Source organism: Streptopelia decaocto (genome assembly GCF_964273445.1).
Source record: "Streptopelia decaocto genome assembly, chromosome: 6".
NCBI lineage: Eukaryota > Metazoa > Chordata > Aves > Columbiformes > Columbidae > Streptopelia > Streptopelia decaocto.
This window is the reverse complement of record NC_138660.1, coordinates 31,577,982-31,600,970: the sequence shown is the minus strand read 5'-3', so window position 1 is coordinate 31,600,970 and position 22,989 is coordinate 31,577,982. Positions and strand designations below refer to the sequence as shown.

The following is a 22,989-nucleotide window of genomic DNA, read 5'->3' as shown; positions in this document are numbered from 1 at the left end:
GCAGCAGCGCCCCAGCTCAGGTGAGAGCCGCATCTGATGCTGCATTCGCTCCATCAGCAGCACTTCGGCTTTGAACAGCACCAAATGCTTTCTCAAATGCATCTCTGAGCGCTACCTGACTGTCCAGCACAGAGTATTTCAGGCCTCCTCCAGCACGGGCCGGGACCGTGAGTCAGTTGGCCAGCTCAGAAGACCAGAAAGGCGCTGTCCAGTCTGCTTCATGGATTAATTGGTACAGACAACACTTTCTTAAGGTAGCAGATCCAAAAAGGGGCACAACAAAGTTCTCATCCAGGTCGAGCAGAGGAACTCTGCGTTGTTTTGTGTTTTTTTTTTTTTTACAATTGCATCCAATCTGTATTTCTGCACGTGCTGCATTTCAGACACTGAAATGCTGACCAGCTTACTTTGTTTTTTGATGTCAGACTGCTGTGACAATGCTGCTTTGGTCGCAGTTTCCTTCATAAATGGGCACCATATTCCATCTACATGTTCTGCAAGAAGTTGAGAAGTGATTTTGTTTTAAGCACATCATTTCTTTTCACCTTCTTAATATCTTTTTTATCTCGTCAATGTAATACTTTATCCATGTGTCCACGCTACTTCAGCAAGACAAAGGAACGCAGTTCTTGTGGCTTATCAAGTGAAGCAAGGGCACCACCATTAGGTAGCACACAGTCGCTGTAGAAAGCGTTGCTGTTTCCCTTCGTGCCGATGGGGCTGTGGCTACGCTACAGCAAAATTGTGACTCAAGATCTGATTATACTGCAGAAACAAGCAAGCTGTTGTTGGCAAATGTATGTATTTTGAGCATTCCAATGCTCTTGCTAAGTACTTCAACTCCAGCACAACAACTGGATTTTACCAGTAAATGTTACCAAGAATGGAAATAATGTACCAGTTCTCTGTGTCCTTCAGCTAGGACTGCTAACGTAATCAAGTTTACCACTACATAACAGGCCAGTGGAGTTGCATCACAGTATGTAATGAACAAATCTGCGTATTGAAATAGTTGTGGAGATGCTAGTATCAGAAACAGAGATCAAGAGCCAGTTTATAAAGATACACCAGACCTGTGTTCTTGTAGTGAGAAGTACCAAAATCTATCACAGTAGCAGTGAAGCAAAAGGTTCAACAGAAAAACCACACAGCTAACAGAACCATTATTGGCCTGAACTTGTGAAAACTGGGTGGGATTTGATTTCCTCAGAAACTTTTCATTTAACTTTGGATTCCTCAACATAGCCCTTAGGCTGTATTATTTACTGCTTTACCGTCTATAGTTCTGCATAAAGATTAACACAGGAGATGGTGGTGGTGGGATGTTGGGGAGAATCCTTCTAGTGCATCTTTGCAGACCAGGTTCCAACAGCACTTGAAATAGTCACATCCTTTCCCTGACCCAACTCAAGAGAAATCTGACTTAGTGCATAGAGGTGGGGAAGCAAAGTGAAGATAGAATTAAGACATTTCAACAGCAATAGATACCAGGATGCTTTTTGGATTAATTAAGTAATTCCTTCCACTAAAGAAAACCCACTCCCACTTCACAAAAGAAAACCCTCACTATTAGCAGACACTTTACAAACTTTTCTCAATCTGTAATAATTTGGAGTGGGCAGTTGTTTACAGAACTGCTTATCTCTTCCATTAAAATCTTACAGTAATAGCACAGGAAAAAGAGACATCAGGAGATCCAAAATTGATGGTTTATTTTAATTATTATCCTGCACAGTGACTTCAGAAAAATGGAAAGCGTTTTCTGAATAAATTTTTCGTTTCAAAAACTCAACTGCATCCTCATTTGTCATTTCCTGAAACTTCTTGTTCAGGACCTGGAAGAAAGGAAAAGGAAAAGGTATATTAGTTCTGTTGTCTTCAGCAAACTACCCTGTCCCACAAACCAAGCACTTAGTGATGGGAAGGCCATAGGGAGTTGTATTTTGAAAACAAGCTGACTTGAACCACTCATTCTATAAAAATCTGGGAAATCAGCCCAAGTCACATAGTTTTTTTTTTTAAGTAGAAAGCAATTCAGTGGCTTCTTTTTATTTGCTTACCAGAATCACATGATAGCCCAGTTTATTTAGATGCCGCCTCTTCATTGCCAGCTTCCCTTGGGGGTGCATCGTACCCACACAGAAGGCAGACAGAGGAACAAAGAGAAAAGCCAATCTGCAACCAAGAAAAGTAGGGAAGACTCCATTGTACAAATGCAGAATAAGCACTTTTAGGACAATGATTCAATGATGTCCTTTAACACGGCAGAATATACAGCTGTCTTTCTGGTAGGTAAAATATTAGGAGTGTACAAATTTCATTATCCTTTTCCAGACTGAAGTAATTTAGAGCCTCTCTTCTTCTATGAACTTCACACAAGTATCAGCATCTACCCAAATTCCTCCAGCAGAATGAAATCCTTAGATCTCCACTTCTCCCACAATGAAAAGGAAATAGAGCATTCAAAATTCTACATTGTTTTGACAGCTTCTGCATTTACTTTGATCCTTTACTAATATTCAGAATCAGTTACTTCCTGCCATAAAAACCTACTTGGAAAGGAGAGGAAAGCTGAAAGCTTTGGACATCTGACAGTGAGTGTGTTACACAATTCACTAGCTCTCCTCCTCCCAAAAAGCAAAGTATACAACATACATTGCTGTGCAGTGATCCAGCACACAAATGTTAAGTATTACCTAATTCTATTTAAGTGTTACTTAAATGATGTATGTCCCACTTCAGTTACTGAGAGGTCATTCTTCTATACAAGATTAATTTAATCACCTAAAATGTGGATATGATAATCCTTTCTATTCAAATTATATTTCAGCAGCTGAATTAATTGCCATAACATTAGGAGAATAACTGAAACTTTAGTTGGACACATAAATACTTGGAATTTTAAAACCATAATGCAGCAATTTTTTGGAAGGGATTTCAGTCATACTTCAAAACCTGTCTCCATTACAAGAGCATCAGATTACTGGGATGTTTCCTGCCTCTTTCTCTGGAATGTTAAGTTTTAGGAGGTGGTAGTGAACTGGATGAGTTCTTGCTCTGAACCAGCATGGCAACTTTTGTATATTTCAGTGAGCACAAATATCTACTTTGCTTCTGCAAATCCATGAATCAAAGAAGTAACTGGATGGAACACATATAAGTAAAACTAGCCTGCTAGAAAAAATATGCAGTCAAGAAAGACACCTTTGAACATTTGAGTCAGCACCATCATCTGTTGCAGTTACTGGAAGCACTTTCTTTCTGACTGAATCCATTCTGATTTCAAAATCTGAAAATAAAACAACAAAACATTCAGCATTGCAAGAGGTTACAATTAATGTTCTCGTTTGAACATTAATTGTTCAAATTGTTTTCAAATGTCCAGCTCCTTTGAAAAAGGTAACAGATACCGTCACTGCTCTAGTTGCTGTTCTCTAATCATTTATATGTTACTGATGCCTTTTTCCTCCCTGCAACCAGCGCAGACAGCTATAACTTGCACATCTCCAGAAAAAACAAAACCGAAAATACATTAGTTTTTCAAAACTGTAGGTCTAACTTTATGGGAAATCATAGTTTAGCAGTTGGCCATATTCGATTTATATACAATTAACATCTGCCTGCTGAAGCTTAACAAAAAGTGCAAAGCAGTTTTATAAACAGAAGTAATCATAATGTTTTAGTAAATTGACTTAAAAAGTTTAACAGAAGCATCCTAGAAAGTAGATTCACCAAGCAAGTCCATCATTAGTTACAAGATTGTGTCTTCAAAGTGTTGCACTTTTAAGCACTTGTACTCTACGCAAATTTCTAACCACCTTATTATTTTAGGGATTATAAACCTACATTAAAAACAATATGACAGTAATTTGGCTTCATACCGATATGATATTTATATGGTAGCTGAACATTTTGCCGAAACATGTTCTCATCTCCCAGAAGTTCTATCAGTGCATCCCGAGCCTTTCTGAGATTAACAGATACTACTGAGGAGCCATTCTCAGTCAGTACGAATGCAGGCTTTGTGAAGGAAGGGCTGTCAAGTTCCATACATGTTTTCACACAGCGAAGCATCATTTCCTTTTGTTCTTTGTGAAGATCATCTGAAAAAGGACACAAAAAAAAAATTACATCCAACGTATCATCTTGAGGGTCTCTTCCAACCAAAATGATTCTAGGATTCTGTGATCTCACAGAATTTTTCATTTTACTATCATTTATAGTCTATTCTGGCAAATTAATTTCAATCCAGAAATCAAAACCCAATTTTTTTTTACTGAATATTATTGAGTATCTTCAATATATTGTTAAATATACACCATCAATTCACTAATTATAATATTAAAGACCATGGCTGGAACCTGCCCATTCATTCAGTCTTTCCCCCCTACTGTACACAGCTCTGCGCATGGTATTGGTTATTCCAGGAAACCTAAGGAGAACATGGAATGGGAGAGCATGTATAAAAACCATTTATAAAACCCAGACAAGCAGAAGGGTATTTATAAAACAAAGAAGGGATATCAGACTTGGCCTTAATTTTGAAATGGTACTTTCAGAGTACTATGCTGCACAAACTCTAAGCAGTTACAGCTTTGCAGCTTTCAGGTTCAGTTCCAGCAGGCAGTGTTTTCCTGTACACTGCAGCTCTGCTCTGCTCTGCTCAACTACCCTACTGGCTGTACAGAACTGTAATATGGAAACCAAATTCTCCTACAAACCATTTCAAGTTCCTCATTGTAACTTGAAACAGTCGAAAAATCCCTTTTACTCATTATTCCAGGTACTAAGGTTGGTTTACAAAGGTTCAGACTTCCTGTGTTTTTAAAAATTCCTGAACATCTGTCAAAGATAGAACCCCTGGCTCTTACACATTTCTACCATTTTCACAAATCTCATATTTACCTCTCTCCATGTTCACATCTACTATTAAACTACTGCCACCAGGGGACCCAAGACAGTAAGTTGGATGCCCTAGCACAGAAACAGATCACTTAGTTCACCTACATTAGCTTTGTCTTAAGGACTTCAACTTGAATATAAATCATTCTTTAAGTTCTAAATTTTTAAAACAATTACAACAAATTATGTACGGAGACAGACTATCCTTTTTCAAACAAGAACATGACAAAGTAAGGCCTGACCTGATAGTAGAAGTTCATTCCTGCTGTCCTTTTGCAGCAGCTCATCAAGTGCCTGATTAGGAAGATACCCTAAGATGCAAAGTGAATACGCTGCCTTCAGCAGTTCTGTGTTGGAAATCTGAGGTAGGTACTTAATCAAGCAGCTATGAAGAGTCTCAAAAAACCTTTTCCAAAAGCAGAAGAAAAGTATCTAAGTACACAAACAAGGCTATAGAAAATACAGATTTCAAACAAAAACACAAGTCAGAAATCTTTATTCTATTGTATAATTATATGTTGTGTAATCTAACACTAGCTTTTGATTCTTCTTTAAGGACACAGCTGCCTACCAACAGATTTAGTAGCCTGGTCAGTCTAGAACCAAGGTCTCAATTTTCAATTACAGAGGAAAATTCCTATGTAGAAAAAAATTTACCTTACAGATTAATAAAACAGGATTATGAACTCTTTCACAACTTAGTTGCCATACATTACTCTATACTGACTACATAACGTATTATCAGGCATTCTAAATGAAAACCTACAGATTCTTTTGGCCTCTGGGAACATAGTAGAGTCTTGAATAAGCTCGGAGAACAATCAAAAGGCTTTTCAAGTTGAGGAATTCAGGGTCTTCTGTCACCTTCTCAGCAAAAACACCCATCAGCTCATGAGGCTGAAACGCGAGTGTCTCAAAAGCAGAAAGGAGAAGGACAATCTAAAAGAAAAGATAGAATTATAAGGTCAAGAAAGCCAGTGGATCCTATCTGTTGATTTTGTAACAGGCATTTTTAATGAAAGCAATTTTTTCAAACTGTAACACCTCTTTTATTTCTTATTTATTTATTCATCAATAAATAGAAGAGCATTTTAAAAAATTAACTGTATCCGCTTCTTCAGATTGGTGTTCATAAAAAATGTGTTCTCTAAAGATCAAACACAAACTTGAAGTAAGGTAAAATGGAAAGCACCAGAAATGTCTTATGTACTTGTGTTGTAGGTTGGGAGATACTGTGGAACAGTTTGGCTGAAGGATGGAGAAGGGCAAAAAAAACCCAACAAACAACAAGGAACTGTGGAACAGACTGAGACTGGCTAGGCAAAATCAACTGAGCTAAATCACGTGGAAGAAACAGAGGCAGAAGAAAACAAACCAAGTCAGGACCAAGCTAGAAAGGGATAAATCATCAAAAGGGGACAAATGTCTACTTGTACCACTCTAAACTATTTGGTCTGAAACTCACCTGTCTTTTGTCCCAAAGGCAGGCAGCAGAATGAACATAGTCTGCTAATGCTGAGAACAGTTTTACATTACGGTACTGGAGATTGTAACAAGTTTCCAGAATGAGGATTAACATCCGAAATGGAACATCATGAACATTCTCTGCAACGGAAGAGCAAAAAAGGACAAATGATACAAAGCAATGGGAGTTGTAGGTTGGGAGATACTGTGGAACAGTTTGGCTGAAGGATGGAGAAGGGCAAAAAAAACCCAACAAACAACAAGGAACTGTGGAACAGACTGAGACTGGCTAGGCAAAATCAACTGAGCTAAATCACGTGGAAGAAACAGAGGCAGAAGAAAACAAACCAAGTCAGGACCAAGCTAGAAAGGGATAAATCATCAAAAGGGGACAAATCAACAACAGAAGCAAGAAGACTGTGTTCCCAGAAGATCTTCTGTTCCAGGATTCATATTGCTGGACACTTTGACCTTCTCTCTTCTGCAGAATCAGAGAACTAGTATCATCACTAGGTCACTCCCTTGCTGCTGCAAAAATTAGCTCAATAAGTACCCATGAAATACACAGTTACAAGAATTCTGGTCAGGTCCCCAGCTATGGAAGAGAGGGCTGCGTTCTTAAGAGCCCCAGCACAGGATGTGGAGAACCTGCTGGAGAATTCCTTTGCCCCATGGTCCCCAAAGCGTGCCTCTCCCTCCTCTTCCAAATCCATCTCCAGCCTCTGACAGGGGTCATTTCTGTCCAGAAATTAATTGCACTGTCCCCAGAGCATAATTTACATGATGTGCAGCATGTAAGACCTGAAAACATGCACTAAAAAATGCAAAACAAATAGAGTAGCTGCTCACTCTGTGTATGCCACCTAGTCTGTGTACTCAGTGTGGAATACCCCATATATGTTATTAAAGACAGTGTCCTAACACCTACAACAAACAGTAGCTGTACAGGCAGCCCAAACACTCCTGCTTCATTTATGTTAAGAATGCTATTTTGCTATCTTACTGTTTTTTTAGACACAAATTCACATGTATTTCAAGTCTGAATCAATACATACTGACCACATATACTTAAATGTATTCTAAAGGTATGGAGAGAGGAGAAAGCATTAGTTTAACTTATTTTTTTTTTCTGGGCTGCAGCATGAGGTCAATTGAGCAGCATTCAATAATGAAATCCAGTTCATCAGGGAAACACTATGTTCCCTTTAGTTTATCAACTAATCACACTAAGCCACCAATCCGTCCTGTAAGATGTCCATTTCCAATTCAGATTTGTTTTAAAAGTTTATCTGAAATCTACTTTTTCCTGCTAGAATTCAACTCTTTTTCCTAAACTGTAAAGAAAAATATATAGTTCAGGTAAATGTTAAGAAGGCCAGAGACGACAAGAATTATTTGCTTTCATTATCAATAAGTAATTTTCTGTCTTGCTGCTTGTCAAATGGCTCCGCATTACTGTAATATCTTGTAAGGCAAAGATGTTTCCTGAGTTTTAAAGGAAATCAGAAAAGGGAGATGAGACAATAATTAGGAAGAATTTGGTATAAGGAAGGGAAATGTAATAAACAGGTTTTTTCTTACCCTGGATCTTTTTACTGCAGGCATTCAGGATTGGAATGGAACAATAATTCATTGCAGCAAGAGCCAAAAACACACGCAGAGCATTCGAGAAAGTCAGACGGTCTATCTCTTTCAGAACTGCCATCTAAAGTGAATTAGAGTTTATGAATCCTTCATTCTTCGGGTATATTATCACTGCTTTCTTAGCCTGCTCACACTTATATGAAAGAAAAAGGAGCAACAAACAGCAAAAGCATAAAGTAACTACTCTCAGTTTCTTACTACGCAATTATAGCAGATCAAGTGTTCTATAGCCATGTCACCATGCAAGTTCCCAGAAATTTGCCTTTATATGGATTTTTTAAAAGAAGTCTCAGTAGAGCTTATTTCCAAGTACTGTGAATATCTTCTACCAACTCTTAAAAATGTAGCAAAAATATAATTGGCATAGTTGACTTATTTAATAGTGCTCCAATTACTGTTTTGGATGCACATGAAAGCTGCAAGCCTTCAAAGTGATCCACCAGCACACTGAGTGCTGTACCTTTAATACAAACACCCAGCTACAAATGCAGACTGAGGCACAGAAGGTCAGCTCTGATGCCACAGAAGAGACTTCATTTATCAAAGCAGTAATTAGATTGAAATAAATGACAGTAAAAATGAGACTACAAAGTACATTGGCTATTAAAACATAATATTCTTACTGCATGCCTATCAAAGGTTAAACATAAAATGCATCTACAATAGAAATTACACAGTATTAAAAATAGCACCCTGTAGGCTCACAAAATTAAGAGCTCCCTTCAGTTAACAAGTGGAAAGGTTACTTTCCTCTTGGTTCCACATTCCACCATATCTTCAGCCAGTTTCTCATCATCTTGTAAGTGGTACCTTGTCCAAGGTTTCCTGATTTACTTAAATCAAACACATTGCGTGAGCCCCCTGCACTGCTCTATTCTTGCCCAGTTTCCCATCACTGGTATCTTCCCTCACTTCCCCACAAATACTACTATGAACTCTGACATCAGAGCCCTTTGGCTACATGATGAAAACCTTAGCAGACCCTGTTTGAAAGAAGGTTTCAAAAAGTGTCTATAATCAGGGGACGAAACACACTACACCCTACCATAAAACCTTCTCGCAGCCACTATATTTCCCAGGGGACCTTTCAGACACAGAGAAAAGAGAAGGCCGTGAGCTAGGCGAATTCTCCTGGCATCTCACTCCCATTGGTCCTCTAGTCTGCTGTCTTCTGGTCTTCCAGCCACAAGCTGGGCAAGGGAATCGGGGAACAGCCTGTAAATGCTTCTATGAAATACCATGTAGCCAACCCAAACAAGAGGTGAGGGCGCTGATATTTTACTGGCTCAATTCCTTTTGTACCATCTCCATTGCTTTCTGCCCCCTTTCATGGTGGGATATCCCCAGTGTCCAAATTTAAGTTCCTCCTGCAGATATAACTGGACTATGACTCATACAGCAAATGCTAATAAGATCTATTAGATTTTCTCTTGGAGTGTCTGGAAAGAAACATACACAATTTATAAATGATGCAAGAGCACAGGCTTTGTGGAAGTAAAAATGAGCCTCCAACTAAATTTACCTCTAATTTCTTTTTCAGAAAGACTGGAGCATCTTTTCCCACGCATTTCATCAGGTTTTGCAGCATAAAGATGTCTCTGATACTTGGAATGCGCTGCTCCACTAGTAATCTGATGAAGAAACACACACAAAGCCTTCAGCTAGAGAGTTAACTGTTTGCTAGAGTTTTCCTCATTTCAGCAGAAACAGGTAGGTAGCCCCACTCTGCCTCACTGATGGACTCCCAAGTTAAAGCTGTAATTCTCTGCCCCTCTCCCACCCCCTTTTATGCAAGGCTGGCATAACTCTACATATATAGCTGCAGCACGGATATTTTCCCACACAGAAATAGTTATTTATGCTTTCTTAATGTTATCCTGATAGATGAGTGTTTTTGCTGATACATTAACAGCAGTGGCACCTGTCCAGTCTGCACATGTGACTCTGCAGATGTGAGTGCTGTTAAGCCTCAAGGAATTAACTCTATTCTGCAGGAAGTCATCTATGTGCAGGCAAGTTCTGAAACTTGGGGACAGGCACTGACAACAACTTGGTGCAACTGAGGGAAAAAAACACACAAGCAGTGCTGTGGGCTGCAGGAACAGAAGGGGTTATCGTACACCGAGGGATGATAAGCACAAGATGAAGGAGTTCTGCATTCCCAGCACCTCCTGCTCTGGCTCAGATGGAGGTAATTGTTGTGTGTGAATCACCCTTAAATAACCCAGCTACAAAAATATGAAGTGTTACTTTCTATGGCAGTGCACTTGCTCTGAAGTTCATCCCTGCAGATGTGGCTTCCTGCAAATGGGTAAGAGCTCCAGACATCAAGAGAGAGAAAAAGCTGTAGTTTGATCTCCTGCTTTCTATCAACTTACAAGAACTGTCTACCTGAGCTTCCAGGAGAACCTGATTTTTGCCTAACATATCTACCTTCTCAAAGTAGGACCTGACACAGGACCAGAAGCACTAATCCATGGCAAATTTTGTGACAACCTAAGTAAAAATCCCAGGAGTAAGCAGACTGGTTACCCATATAAAACCCATTAGGCCACAAAAAAAAATCACTACAGCCAAAGCAGTTATTCTGATAAAGCACTACACAGGCAGCCTTGCTGGACACAAAGATAAAGTCTAAATTTGTCTTAATCTTAATTTTAACTTACTAAATTAAAAGACAATATTCCCTTGCTGTTAAACAGCACTTTTCATCATGACAAATCAAAACACCTCACAAAATAAGCTAGTCCCATTACCTCCTTTCTACACACAGGTAAAACAGTGGCATAGATATGCGAAGTAATTTGATCGGCATCACAAAAAAAACACAGTAGCAGAGCTGCAGTCAGCATATGAATCCCCTGCAGAGCAGTCTAGTACCCTATGCGGTCGTAGCCTTTCAGTTTGAAACTGCAAAGACAACGCCAAAAATCACTGTCTTGTACAGCTGTTATCTCAAGATCATTTAACTACTAAAACCACAACATGTGTTTTATGCACAGGCATTCCCCCAGGATTTCTAAAAGACATATATATTCAAACAATATTTAAATATGAAGAACATGCAAAACATGTATTTTTCTCACTGTAATCCAGCTTGAAGAGCGCTCACATTCTTGTCTTTTTCCAGCACTGCTAAAGTAGTTGCCAAAACTGAGATACATCGGTTATCAAGTTGATTGAGCTTCTCCTGTTAAAGAGTTTTCACAATGTCAGATTACTTCAGACCAGTAAAAGTTTCAGATAAGGAAAAGTGACCACCTTTAATCTGTACCCACTGTCTTCTGTTTTCCCCCAGAAATCAATTCATAAGCTTTAATTCTGCAGTGACCTCCAAGGTCCACATCAGTCAAACTGAGTTGATTTGGAAAAGGTAATGATTTTTGAGATTTCTCCTGTATGTTAAATTTGCCTGAAATCAGGCAGTGGTTTCAAAGATGAAGGAAATTAGAAGTATACACAAATTAACTACGGGAGTCCTGTTTCCATGGAACATCAGACTAAGTAAGGCCTGCACCCCAACTCTCTCTGACGTTGCACAGCCTTCCAGGATGAGCCCTGAGGTTTCATCCCAAGTTTTGGAGAATTTTGCTACTTACTTGGCACACCCTCACCAAAGTCTGGACTAAGAGAGTGTTCTGAGGAACGCCCAGTTTCACCGCAGCATGCAGACTGAACACCAGGTCACCCCGCATCATCTTTCGGGAGTCCCGCAGCAGCTGCTGACAAAGCTTGACGAAAGCTGGGTGCTCAAAGATCAGCTGCCTCTCGTAACGCTGCTGCTCTTCCGACAGGTTTTTCAAGAGCCTCCATAGTGTCGTTAAACAGTTTGTGAAGTGCTTAGTGGAAACAGCAGACTCTGAAGCCAAGTCCAGTACATCGGATGGGCAGGTGCAGTTCTGGAGACTATTAAAGAATGGTTCACTCTGATCCATTGTGTGCTTCCCTTTGAAGCTCCCAGAATCATCCAGCTTTTCAAGTTCCAAGGAGCTCTGGGGAGCCCCCTCACTCATCGAAGCCTCCGTGCTCTTCTCTGGTTGTATTTTAGCATCCATGCTAAAAACATCTATCTTTTGAGACAGAAATCGCAGAGGTGATCCATGCAGAGAAGGAAATATATTTAAAAATAATTTCCTGAAGTTCACATTTTCCAGGGGATCCCTGTATGTGCCAATCCATAAAATGTGTTTTCTTGTTATAGCTGAAGATTTCGGATTGAGCACCAAATTGCATCTATGCATGCATCGGGCAGTATTTAACAAATAACTTATTTTATTATTCATTTTTGCTAGTCTCATGCACAGATTTGAAATGCCAACTCAAAGTGAGGGGTTCAGCGAAATTCTACTGGTGGAAACAGTCGCGGAGAAACCACATAAGATCAGTTATCTGTAAAGACAATTGAAAATTACAGATTAGTTACCAGACTTTCCTACAGCAAACCGCCAAATCTATGCACATCATTTCCAAGAAAAAAAAAAAAATCTGCAAAGTGGTTTGTAGAAGGACTTTTATTGTGTCCCATGTTAGTCAAACATCTCCACACAAATCTAACTCATCCTGGGTATCAGCTTTGTTTTGTTTTAACCAAAAGCTACACTGGGATGAAGAGTCTCTTCCCAAATGACGTTTCTCCGAGGAGACATAACTCCTGAAAGGGCAACAACGATGATGGAGTGGAGCATCTCCCGTGTGAGGAAAGGCTGAGGGAGCTGGGGCTCTGGAGCTGGAGAAAGAGGAGACTGAGGGGTGACCTTATTAATGTTTACAAATATATAAAGGGTGAGTGTCAGGAGGATGGAGCCAGGCTCTTCTTGGTGACAACCAATGATAGGACAAGGGGTAATGGGTTCAAACTGGAACACAGGAGGTTCCACTTAAATTAGAGAAGAAACTTCTTCTCAGTAAGAGTGGCAGAACACTGGACCAGGCTGCCCAGGGGGGTTGTGGAGTCTCCTTCTCTGCAGACATTCCAACCCGCCTGGACACCTTCCTGTGTAACCTCATCTGGGTGTTCCTGCTCCATGGGGGGATTGCACTGGATGAGCTTTCCAGGTCCCTTCCAACCCCTGACATTTTGTGATTCTGTGAACCCCGCCGGGGCTGGGAGAGCTGCCCGGGGGTTAGGGTAGGGTAGGGTAGCGGTGCCGCAGGCCGGCGGCCCGGCCCCAAGGAGACCGAGGCCCTTTGGACGGCTCCACGCGGGACTCGAACCCGCGGCCCCCGCAGCCCGCGCCGCGCGCCGCCCGCCTCAGCCGTGCGGGAAGGGGAAGGGAGAGGGCGGGCGGGTCGCGCGCGCCCGGTCCCCGCGCGCCCGGTAGCCGTTACCTCGCACGCGACAGCGGCGCCATGACAGCGGGTCCCCGAGAGCCCGCGCGCTCTCGGCAGGCCTCGCGAGAGGTGACGGCGCGAGCCGAGGGTCAAACCGCCGCGGCGCGCGGCGCGTTGCCGGGCAACGACGGGGCGCGCGCATGGCCAAGCTCGTGCTGGCGGGTGAGGCGCCGTTAAAAGACGTTTGGACCGTTAAGCGCTTTTACCGGTCGATTGTCACCAAATGTTCTATAGACGGTGTTGTCGCTGTGTTCACAGGTAAGGCGAACTGCCCTTACTATGCCAAGGCTGAGCTCCTGGCTGACTACCTGCAGGCGAACCTGCCGCACTTCAGGGTCCACAAGATCACTCAGCACCCTGACAAATGGGAGGTAAGGGATGGTAGATGTCCCAGTGCTCTACAAAGCAAGTAAAGCGCTTACCTCTAGTACACCTCTTCTTGTTCTGTTTTGGTGTTTTGATATGTGTATAGAGTCTGATGAGGAGCAGCTGAGGGAGCTGGGGCTGTTTATCCTGGAGAACAGGAGCTGAGGGGAGACCTTATCACTGTCTACAACTGTCTGAAAGGAGGTTGGAACATGGACGGGGTTGGTCTCATCTCCCAAGTAAAAAGTGATGGGACAAGAGGAAATGGCCTCAAGTTGCGCCAGGGGAGGTTTAGATTGGATATGAAGAAAAAATTCTTCACAGAAAGGGTTGTCAGGCATTGGAACAGGCTGCCCAGGGAAGCGCTGGAGTCACCATCGCTGGAGGTGTTTAAAAGGCATTTAGACGAGGTTCTTAGGGAAATGGTTTAGTGCTAGAGTTGGTTATGGCGGGTCTTGATGATCCCGAGGGTCTCTTCCAACTGAAATGATTCTATGATAGAGGTGCTGTGGGAGCAGCTTTGGCTATGAGCGCCAGCCAGAGGGAAGGTTTGAATGTTGTGAGGGACCGGCATTCTTGTGAGTCGTCCCACAGAAGAGGGGCACAAAATGAGCACCAGCCTAAACCCATTTTGCTAGTAAGAAGTTCAAGTTCATTATTTTTTATTACGTATAAGTGACTGCTCAGCCTGTAAATCTTTAGCACCCTGTGACTGCATATGCCTCAGAGTTGTTACTTGTCAAGAACATTTCTGGCATTCAAGGGCTTTGAATTACAATAGAAGTCTGGAATTAAATCTGATGTATTTATTTACAATGTGGATGGGCATTTCTGAGTACTTTTGCTCTAGACCTGTTGCCTTGACACCTTAGTTCCTATAAGAAACGAAAAAAAATGCAGTATTACTTCATGAGAAAGACAGTACTATGATGTTTATTACCTCTTAACATTTTAGAATAGAATTATAGAATCATTTCAGCTGGAAGAGACCCTCAGGATCATCAAGTCCAACCATAACCTAACTCTAGTACTAAACCATGTCCAAAGAGTCTCATCTAAATGTCTTTTATACCCCTGCAGGGATGGTGACTCCACCACTGCCCTGGGCAACCTGTTCCAATGCCCGACAACCCTTTCTGGGAATAATTTTTTCCTAATATCCATTTTGCTTGGTATCTCAGCCAAGTAACTTAGTTAAGTGAATAGCAATTAACCTCTGCAGCTTATGTTCCTTCTGCAGCTAAATAGCAATCCTCAGATTACTGGATGCTTCACAACATTGCTATCTTTAGTACCGCTAAGACAACTGAGCAAAATTACAGCAGCAAAATCAGGCAGAAGTAGGACCTTTTGCTCTTTCACTGAGGTATCACAGTGTATCACCATACCTTGCTTTATGTTATTCCTCCATTTTGTGCACACTGGTACATAAGTGGTGAAGCACCTTGTAATTATGAACTAATGTTTATAGCTGTAACATTTAAGTGTTATCAAATGTGAAAAACTATTAAAACCTTTTGTTGGGGATGTTTACATTAGCAGTGGCTTCATGACATTTGTGAAACGAATGGATGGAAACACAGCCGCTCTCCTATCATTTGGAGAGAGCTGTTGGACCGTGGAGGGAAGGGCCTGCTTCTGGGAGGCATTAATGATTTTCTGGAATATGCTCAGGTAATGACTGTAAACTTGTATTTTCTTAGAAGATTATTGTTCTATGTGCCTCCTTCAAATGTAAAATAAAGCTCCCCTTTCTAATGTTACCTGTGTTTGGGTTGTCATTTGATGAGAGATAATTTTTTTTGTTCTTAGCACTATTACGGTGTCACCTCAACAATGTTGAGTGACGAAATGTTAGCCATTGCTGAGGAGAACCTGCAGGCGCATATTGAAATTGAAAAAGAGGAGGAAGAAATTAAAAGTCTTATCAAGCCTTTGCAGATCTGGATCACCAGGTGAGAGAAAAAGAATATCTATGAAGTTTCACTCAACTTCAGAAGAATGCACTTTTTCCTAGCACATATAACAGGTGTAACCATCTGAAATTATACACGAATCCCCATAATTTGCTGATTTGAATTAGGTTCTGGACCCCTCACTATAAGCGCTCAGTGTATAATTTAGAAATTATTTCTACTTTTGTTACATTTTGTACCAGTTTAACTGAGGGATGTGAACAGGCAACATTTAGGCTGAAGATCGCCTTAGGAAAAAGCAAGTATTTACAAAATAAGCTAGAAATTTTGTAGTGCAATTATCTTGTATTAAATGTTTTTGGAAATATTTAAATAAGTAAAGAGTATCGTGCAGTTTTTATTTGAGAAATTTCTGTATTTCTGGTAGTCCTAACAGAGCACCTTTAAAAAAGTGTGTTTTTTAAAGACACCAATTTTTAAGTGATAGTATTGACTGAAATGGGTAGTATGGAAAAACCCTCAAATAAAAGGAGGACCCAACTGTTTTAATTTTTAACCTGTTAAAATGACAGAAAGAGCAGTAAAGGATCCAAGCTAATGGTCTATTTAAACATAATCAAACACAAAAGAAATGTCTTTGTGTTTATTTATGTAATCCTTCCAAACAAGCAGTGGTTAGTCATTAACTATAATTTTTCTATATCCTTCTCTTCTCAGTGCATCAGTTCCCATCTGTTACCAGCTGATCCCTCTGTTGGCAAATGGAGAAGTGTTTGGGATGACCACTGAAATCAGTATCCATTTGCTTGACACTGACCAGTTTAAGGAAGTTCTTTGTGGTATTGTGATGGAAGCTGAAGACATGGCATTCCCACTCCTCCGCAGTATTTCAGAGCACACAGAAATAGATAAGGCTTTTATTCAAGCCGATGTTGTCATTGTTCTTGATGATGTCCTCTTAAACTGTGGAGTCCAGCCGCTTGAGTACTACGTGAGAGAAGTGAGTGAGATCTGTCAAGTGTATGCTCACCTGATTGAGAAGAATGCAAAGACTGATGTCAGAGTAATTTCATCAGGAAAAACATTTGTAAACCTTAAGGCGATGATGATGATGACATACGGCTCATCCATTAAGCCTGAAAATGTCGTTGCAGTTGCAACATCCTTGGAAAGTGCAGCTAAAGCCATGCTGGCCAGGAAGCTGAATATGAATGCAGCAGGTAAATATTTATGTGTTTGGGTAGCATTTGGGGAATTCAGCAGATGGACATGTTTGAGACTATCTATTTCATTGCAGAACACAGTTGATGTGTGTGCAGAAGTGCAAGCACAGCAGTGCACCCACTGAAGTGCATGGCAGTACAGAATGCCAGGGTGTGACTAGCAGGTGCCACCATTCACTGTGCCTACTGCTTTCTGGATCTGTGCCTGATACCATGAAATTCTTTTTCTAACTCTTGGACACAGCCCTGCTATTCTGGTGTGTATTTCAGGCTGAAAACACACTAAGGACTAAGCTGTGTGGCAGTTCAGGAATAGGACTTCGAGATTGCATTTGTGCTCTGCAGCACGTTGTTGATTTGGAGACACGCAAACTAGCTGTGAATAAACATGACAACATTCTACTGTGCAGATAATTAGAGTATAGTACAACTGTGTAGTCATATTATTTCTAGGTTAATTAGCTTTGTTTCTCAGGTTAATTGTTATAGCTTGGTTATATTTGCACAGTTCTGCACAGCAAATGTGTGCTCCAACAGCCTGCACAGCACTAGGATCCTTTCAGTGTTGCAGGGGTAGGAACTGGTCATCAATTACAAGTCTAGATATTCTGGAGCCTAATAAAATAGAACAGTTAATAGGCTGAAGAGCCTATCAGCAGGTTATTTGAGAAATTACTTTTGCACCAAAGCAGGTAGATTTATTAAATTGTTATTTTTTTACTGTCAGGCATTCTATATTTACATGTACAGGATTTTAAAAGAAATGTTGCTGTATGTTTGCAATATGATTTGTTTTGGTTTTTAACAACTAAGTATTTACTAGGTTTTATCTATTATGTACAATAATATTATATGAATTAATATTCATTTTTCAGCTTATGATGAGGTTTCATGTGTTATGGAGAACATGGTTGCATTTTTCAGATGCAGTCATTTCTGCTGTCAAGGCAGGACACAGAATCGAAGAATAATTCTTCTTGAAAGTGACTTCTGAAGGTCGCCTAATCAAGCCTACATTGTGAAAATATTTTTCTGTCTTTTTATTAATCTATGTATTTTCCTGTGTTACAGGAGTTAAAGACGTGATTGTTTGGGGTAATATTACTGGCTGTAACTACATTGATTTGTCACATGCAAAAGTTTATGGATATGAGTCTGCTATATGGGGCCCAGCTAATTTTTCACGTCCTGTGTTGAATATGATTTATGATAGGTACAGTACAGATTTGGTTTTGTTTGGTTTGTTTTTTTTTTTTAAGTAGAACTAAATAACTGCTTTTAATCCATGTTTATGTGAACTGTTTAATAAACATCAGGAAAGGTTTCTGTTTTCAAGATTCATCTTTACTGATTAGTGCTGCACGTAAAGGAAAACTCAAGTTGAATTACTCAGTCTGCAAAAGAAGTTGAGTGGTTCCTAGTGCTAAACGTAGTTCTGACTCTCCTGCCAACTTTGTTTATAACTATATTTTGCTACATGTTAAGCATGTTTCTCATCTGTGGTATCCTGAGCAACCTGTAAAAGTAATACAATGTTGATAGATAAGTAGTGCTTGTTGTTAGCTTTTGAGCCCCTTGTTAGACCCTCTTTTTTCTGTCTTTAGGTGCTTTGCCTTCAGCAGTGAAGCTTGAGTAAGTCTTGACTATTTTCCTCCTTCAGGTTTAGTTTTTTTCCTCTAGAAAACTATCCTTCCTGCAGTCATCTTATTTTTTTGTCTTCTTTTTTTTTTCTCTTTCTCTTTTTTTTGTTGATAGTGAATGGATCCATTCAGAATTTCTATCTGCACAGAGTTCACTGAATTCCCGGGTCTCTCATTGTGCAGGAATGTTAGATGCTCATGCGGTAGCCACTGTACTGAGATACTGGTATCATGGCTCTCCTCCTGGGGAAATCGTTTCTGTGGGAGTACTTAGTGCAGGTAAATATACTTTTCCTTCTCATATCCTCTTGTAGCTTTCCCCAGGAGGTATAACGTTATTTGTTAATCAAGATTTTTAATTTAATATAAACTTGTAAGACAAATCATGTTATAAGTGGAGGCTGAGAGTTTATTTCAGGATAAGAACCTCCAAATTGAAGCAATTTTACTCACCAGGGCTTGTGATTTGATAATCACTTCTTACAAGCGTATCTTAGGTTAATATTGTCTTGTTGCAGATCATCTCTGCATTTCTGGTGTATGTGTTTTGTGCAAGGACTCTCTGCGTTCTTAGAGCCTAAGCTATAAAAGCTTGTTCTTTTTGTGTAGTTATGTGAACCAATAAATGGAATGTTTCACAACAGCCATTTAACCCTTGTATGAAGTAAAAAAAAAAAAAAAAAATTAAAAAGTCCCCTTTTAAACATGTAAAATTGTTACAGAAATTGTGTTATAGCACAGGCAAGACATAGACCTGTTGGAGTGGGTCCAGAGGAGTGCCACAAAAATGCTCAGAGAGGTGGAACACCTTTCCTATGAGGACAGACTGAGAGAGTTGGGGTTTTCAGCCTGGAGAAGAGAAGCTCCAGGGAGATCTTATAGTGGCCTTTCAGTACTTAAAAGGGGCCTATAAAGAAAGATGGGCCTGTTGCGATAGGACAAGGGGTAATGGTTTTAAACTAAAAGAGAGGAGATTCAGATTAGATATCAGGAAGAAATTTTTTACGAGTGTGGTGAAACACTGGAACAGGTTGCCTAGAGAGGGGGCAGATGCCCCATCCCTGGAGATACTCAAAGTCAGGTTGAATGGGGCTCTGAGCAACCTGATCTGGTTAAAGATGTCCCTGCTCATTGCAGGGAGGCTGGACTATTCTACAATTTTATGGTTCATGTACATCTAACTAAAATACAAAGTTACAGTAAAAGGGTAATTCTTTGGTCTTTGAACTGTACATTGAAAAGGCAGTCTCCATTTATACTAAGATCTTACAGCTGCAGACTTTTGCAAGTCTGTAGGACTTAATTTTGATGCTGATGAGGATGTGTTTTTTATGCAGAAATAATGAGTCGTTTTTTCCCTCTTCTTCAGGTCAATTTTGCATTCCTGAAGGAATTGTCTTCTCTATGCCAGTGAGGTTCCAGAATGGTAACTGGGAAGTCATGACAGAATTAGAAATTAATGAAACAACCCAAAAAGTTCTGGACCGCTTAGCCCATCATCTGATTCAGGTGAGGATCTCTTCTATCCAATAGTATGCCAAATCTGCCACCTATGGGCACGTTGCAATATAACAGTGAATACTGAGGCATTGACTCCAAGTGTTAGATGTACAAACTGCACACAGGCACTTATGCATGATAGATACCAGATATTTATAAGTGTAAGGTACTATTTATATATTGAAATGAACAGACAACTGTTCTATTGCCCAAAAAGGAGATGATAAAATAAGTTTAGCCTTGTAAGTGTAGAATTTGCACCTCCAAGTTCTGCAGGCTTTATGCAAAACAGAAATATTAGCTTTAATTTAATGTTTCTGTGTTCTGTGCTGCTGATGTAGATTTTGTTTGTGTAGTATACAAAGTTGTTCTATGCCAGGAGACATCTTTTGGGATCCTTGTGGCTGTGATTCTGCACTGATGAAGGGCAAATTTTACTAGAATTAGGGATTTTTCAGGAAATACAGAAACAGCGAGCAGTAATTTCATCATGAACTTCTTGTCACTTAGTGAGACAAAAATAATTTAATTTCACTAAATATTAAAATACTAAAAAGACTGGTCCCAAAATCTACATTCTAGTTTCAGTCAGATTTTGTGATCTTCAGTTATACTAGTAACGTGTAAGGATTATTTTAATTTAACATCTATTAAGTTTGTGCTAGGAATGACAGTGGGTGAAAAGAATGGGTGATGTTAAAATTGCCTTTTTTTCTTTTTTTTCTCCATTCAGGAAAAGCTCGTTGCACTAAAGGAAATAAGAGAAATGCTTCCATATGGAGCTGATAAAATCCCTAGTAAAGAATATTTGCAGCAAGGTGGGTTTTTCTCCCCATGAAAGATGAGATCAAGTTTTAAATGAGAATTTGAGTAAAGGATTCTTATTTTATGACCCTTTCATTTAAAATTGATATAAAATCTTTCAGGAAGGAATAGAAATAACAGGTGCTTGTCTGATGTATCCTGACCATTCATGGGGCATGGTGATACAAATAGCACACCTGCATGGTAGCAACCTTGTTGGAACTCAAACTTCTCATTGTTCTATTTGTTACAGCACCAAACAGTTCATTCAATATCTTTAGTCTATAAGTCAGTCAGAAAAAGAAAAGGTTGAGACACCCAAAGACAGTTGGCTAAAAAAAGAGACATTCCTGCTTTCTGTAGAGATGGCAATCTTGGTAAGTGGCAGCCACATCTGCCACTTCTTGCAATTACAATAGATGAAAGGTCTTTTAGAGATTCCCTACATTATAAATTATTAAGCCGTTTCACTTTGTTAATGACACACCAAGTTTATAATTACTTTGTTTTTTTAAATGCACAATGATATGAGAAATTTCAACTAAAAATCTATAGAACAACTTCAGTGTCCCTTCCTAATATCCAGAAGCATGTGGGAAGGCTATAGACTACCTGATACTGCCATGGCAAAACTCCCCTCAATCCACAGTCTGCTTTTCCCTTGCAGAATAAAACCCCCTCATCTTCTCCCAAGTCTCTCTGTGCTACTTTTCCTACATATTTTGCTTTCCAAGTTCTCTGTCCTCTTAAGATTATATAAAGGAAAGAAGAATAATTCATCAAAATAAGAACAGATGAACTTTAAGTGTGCTTTATTTTTTCTCACATTTTCCTTATTCTCAGGTTCCCAAATCCCTGCACTTTCCCAGCCATTCCTTTCTAATTTTAGGTCTTACAGGCCTTTTTCATAGTTAGTTTTCTTTCTTCCTTCCTTCAAATTCTTTCCAGTACTTTTATATCAGCACTTACCATACTATGAGCTGTTCTTCTGCATTAAGGTCAGGCTGAAGAATGGGGAAACTATTTGGAGCTTAATGCCCAGGGCCATTAGTGAGCACATAAGCCTTTTGGTTATCTGTGCTTGTTTCTCAGGAAAGGACTACAGGCACAATAATATTTTCTTGATAAATACAGAGTTTAATTATTCTACTAATCATGACCTTGATTAACCCAAACAGGAGATTCCCAATTAGATAGGAGTGTCCTTCTCTGCCTGCTCTTTTCTTGTGTGGCACTGCTTTTCTGTAGATCTGTCCCGTTCTTGTAGCTGCTTTAAACACTAAGCAGACAGACTTTCCACTGCTAGCAGCTAACTGCTTAGTTGTGGCCTACTCTTGTGACCTTAGGTGCTATACTGTTCAAGTATTATCTAAGTGCCCTGTTTATTTCCTTGCATGTATAAGTGTTTTAGGAGGTTAGCAAAAATATGTGCTTTTTTTGCTTTTTTTTACAGAGATGGAAGTCTTGCCTTCTGGCTCACATTAGCCAGAGTTCTCTGGAGGAGAGAATGCTGAGAATTCCCATACTAAAACAATATGTCCATTGCTCAAAAGAGCAAATTACAAAGAAAGGCTAAACATTGTCATAGCTTTTACATTAACTTCTTCATCAAAAACCTGGAAATCTGTAGACAGAAAAATATTTCAAAACGAGTGTGAATATAGTATTCTTAATCTGGAGACCAAAGCAAAATTCCTACTGACTTTAATGAATCTCGAATTTCATTAACATCCAACAACTTATTTCTTTGGACCAATAAACTGTTTCAAAAACATCATTTAATGTCTAAAACGTTCATATTAAGATAATTTTGAGCAAGATTGTCACACATAGAGTAGCCATTTTATAGCTCTGAATTCTTCTTTCAGATGGAATGAAACACAGTATATGTGTAAGAACGGATATTCTCAGGCAAAAATTATTTTTAACCAAAAAATTGACTGCATACTTCATTTTTGTCTCCATCTTTTTATTTATTTATTGAGTTTCATGGGGACTACTCATATGTGTTAAGTCAAACATGCAATTAATTAAGTCATTGTCTAAACAGGGTTGTTGAGGAACCACTCTCACTTGCATGTGTTTGGTGTCTTAAAAGATGGAGACTATGTTAAATGAAGTATTATTGTACTACCTAATTTTTTATCCAAAGTGAGTGTTTAAGCAAAACAAAAAGTTTCCTGTTCAGTTGGAATAAAT

At 39.7% G+C, this 22,989-nt stretch overlaps 2 protein-coding genes across 5 annotated transcripts; one reads left to right on the top strand and one right to left on the bottom strand.

The window, feature by feature from the left end:
• Nucleotides 1–1,692: 1,692 nt before the first annotated feature.
• On the bottom strand, nt 1,693–13,399 carry FASTKD2 (FAST kinase domains 2). The gene is made up of 12 exons (XM_082055392.1): nt 13,339–13,399; nt 11,610–12,399; nt 11,097–11,200; nt 9,533–9,641; nt 7,948–8,071; nt 6,368–6,507; nt 5,669–5,841; nt 5,145–5,308; nt 3,882–4,103; nt 3,205–3,289; nt 2,061–2,175; nt 1,693–1,835 (listed from the first exon to the last, which is right to left on the bottom strand). Exons 2-12 carry the CDS (start codon nt 12,306–12,308, stop codon nt 1,716–1,718), a joined length of 2,055 nt encoding a protein of 684 aa, XP_081911518.1. The 5' UTR covers nt 12,309–12,399; nt 13,339–13,399; the 3' UTR covers nt 1,693–1,715.
• MDH1B (malate dehydrogenase 1B) lies at nt 13,371–22,567 on the top strand. 4 transcript variants are annotated; one of them, XM_082055396.1, is made up of 10 exons: nt 13,436–13,503; nt 13,600–13,712; nt 15,250–15,381; nt 15,520–15,662; nt 16,341–16,843; nt 17,918–18,059; nt 18,602–18,765; nt 19,856–19,995; nt 20,720–20,804; nt 22,244–22,567. In XM_082055396.1, exons 1-10 carry the CDS (start codon nt 13,482–13,484, stop codon nt 22,273–22,275), a joined length of 1,476 nt encoding a protein of 491 aa, XP_081911522.1. In that variant the 5' UTR covers nt 13,436–13,481; the 3' UTR covers nt 22,276–22,567. The 4 variants fall into 4 exon arrangements, with proteins under 4 accessions (XP_081911520.1, XP_081911519.1, XP_081911522.1 ...); XM_082055395.1 differs by having other exon boundaries at nt 15,247–15,381; XM_082055394.1 differs by having other exon boundaries at nt 13,371–13,712.
• Nucleotides 22,568–22,989: the final 422 nt, after the last annotated feature.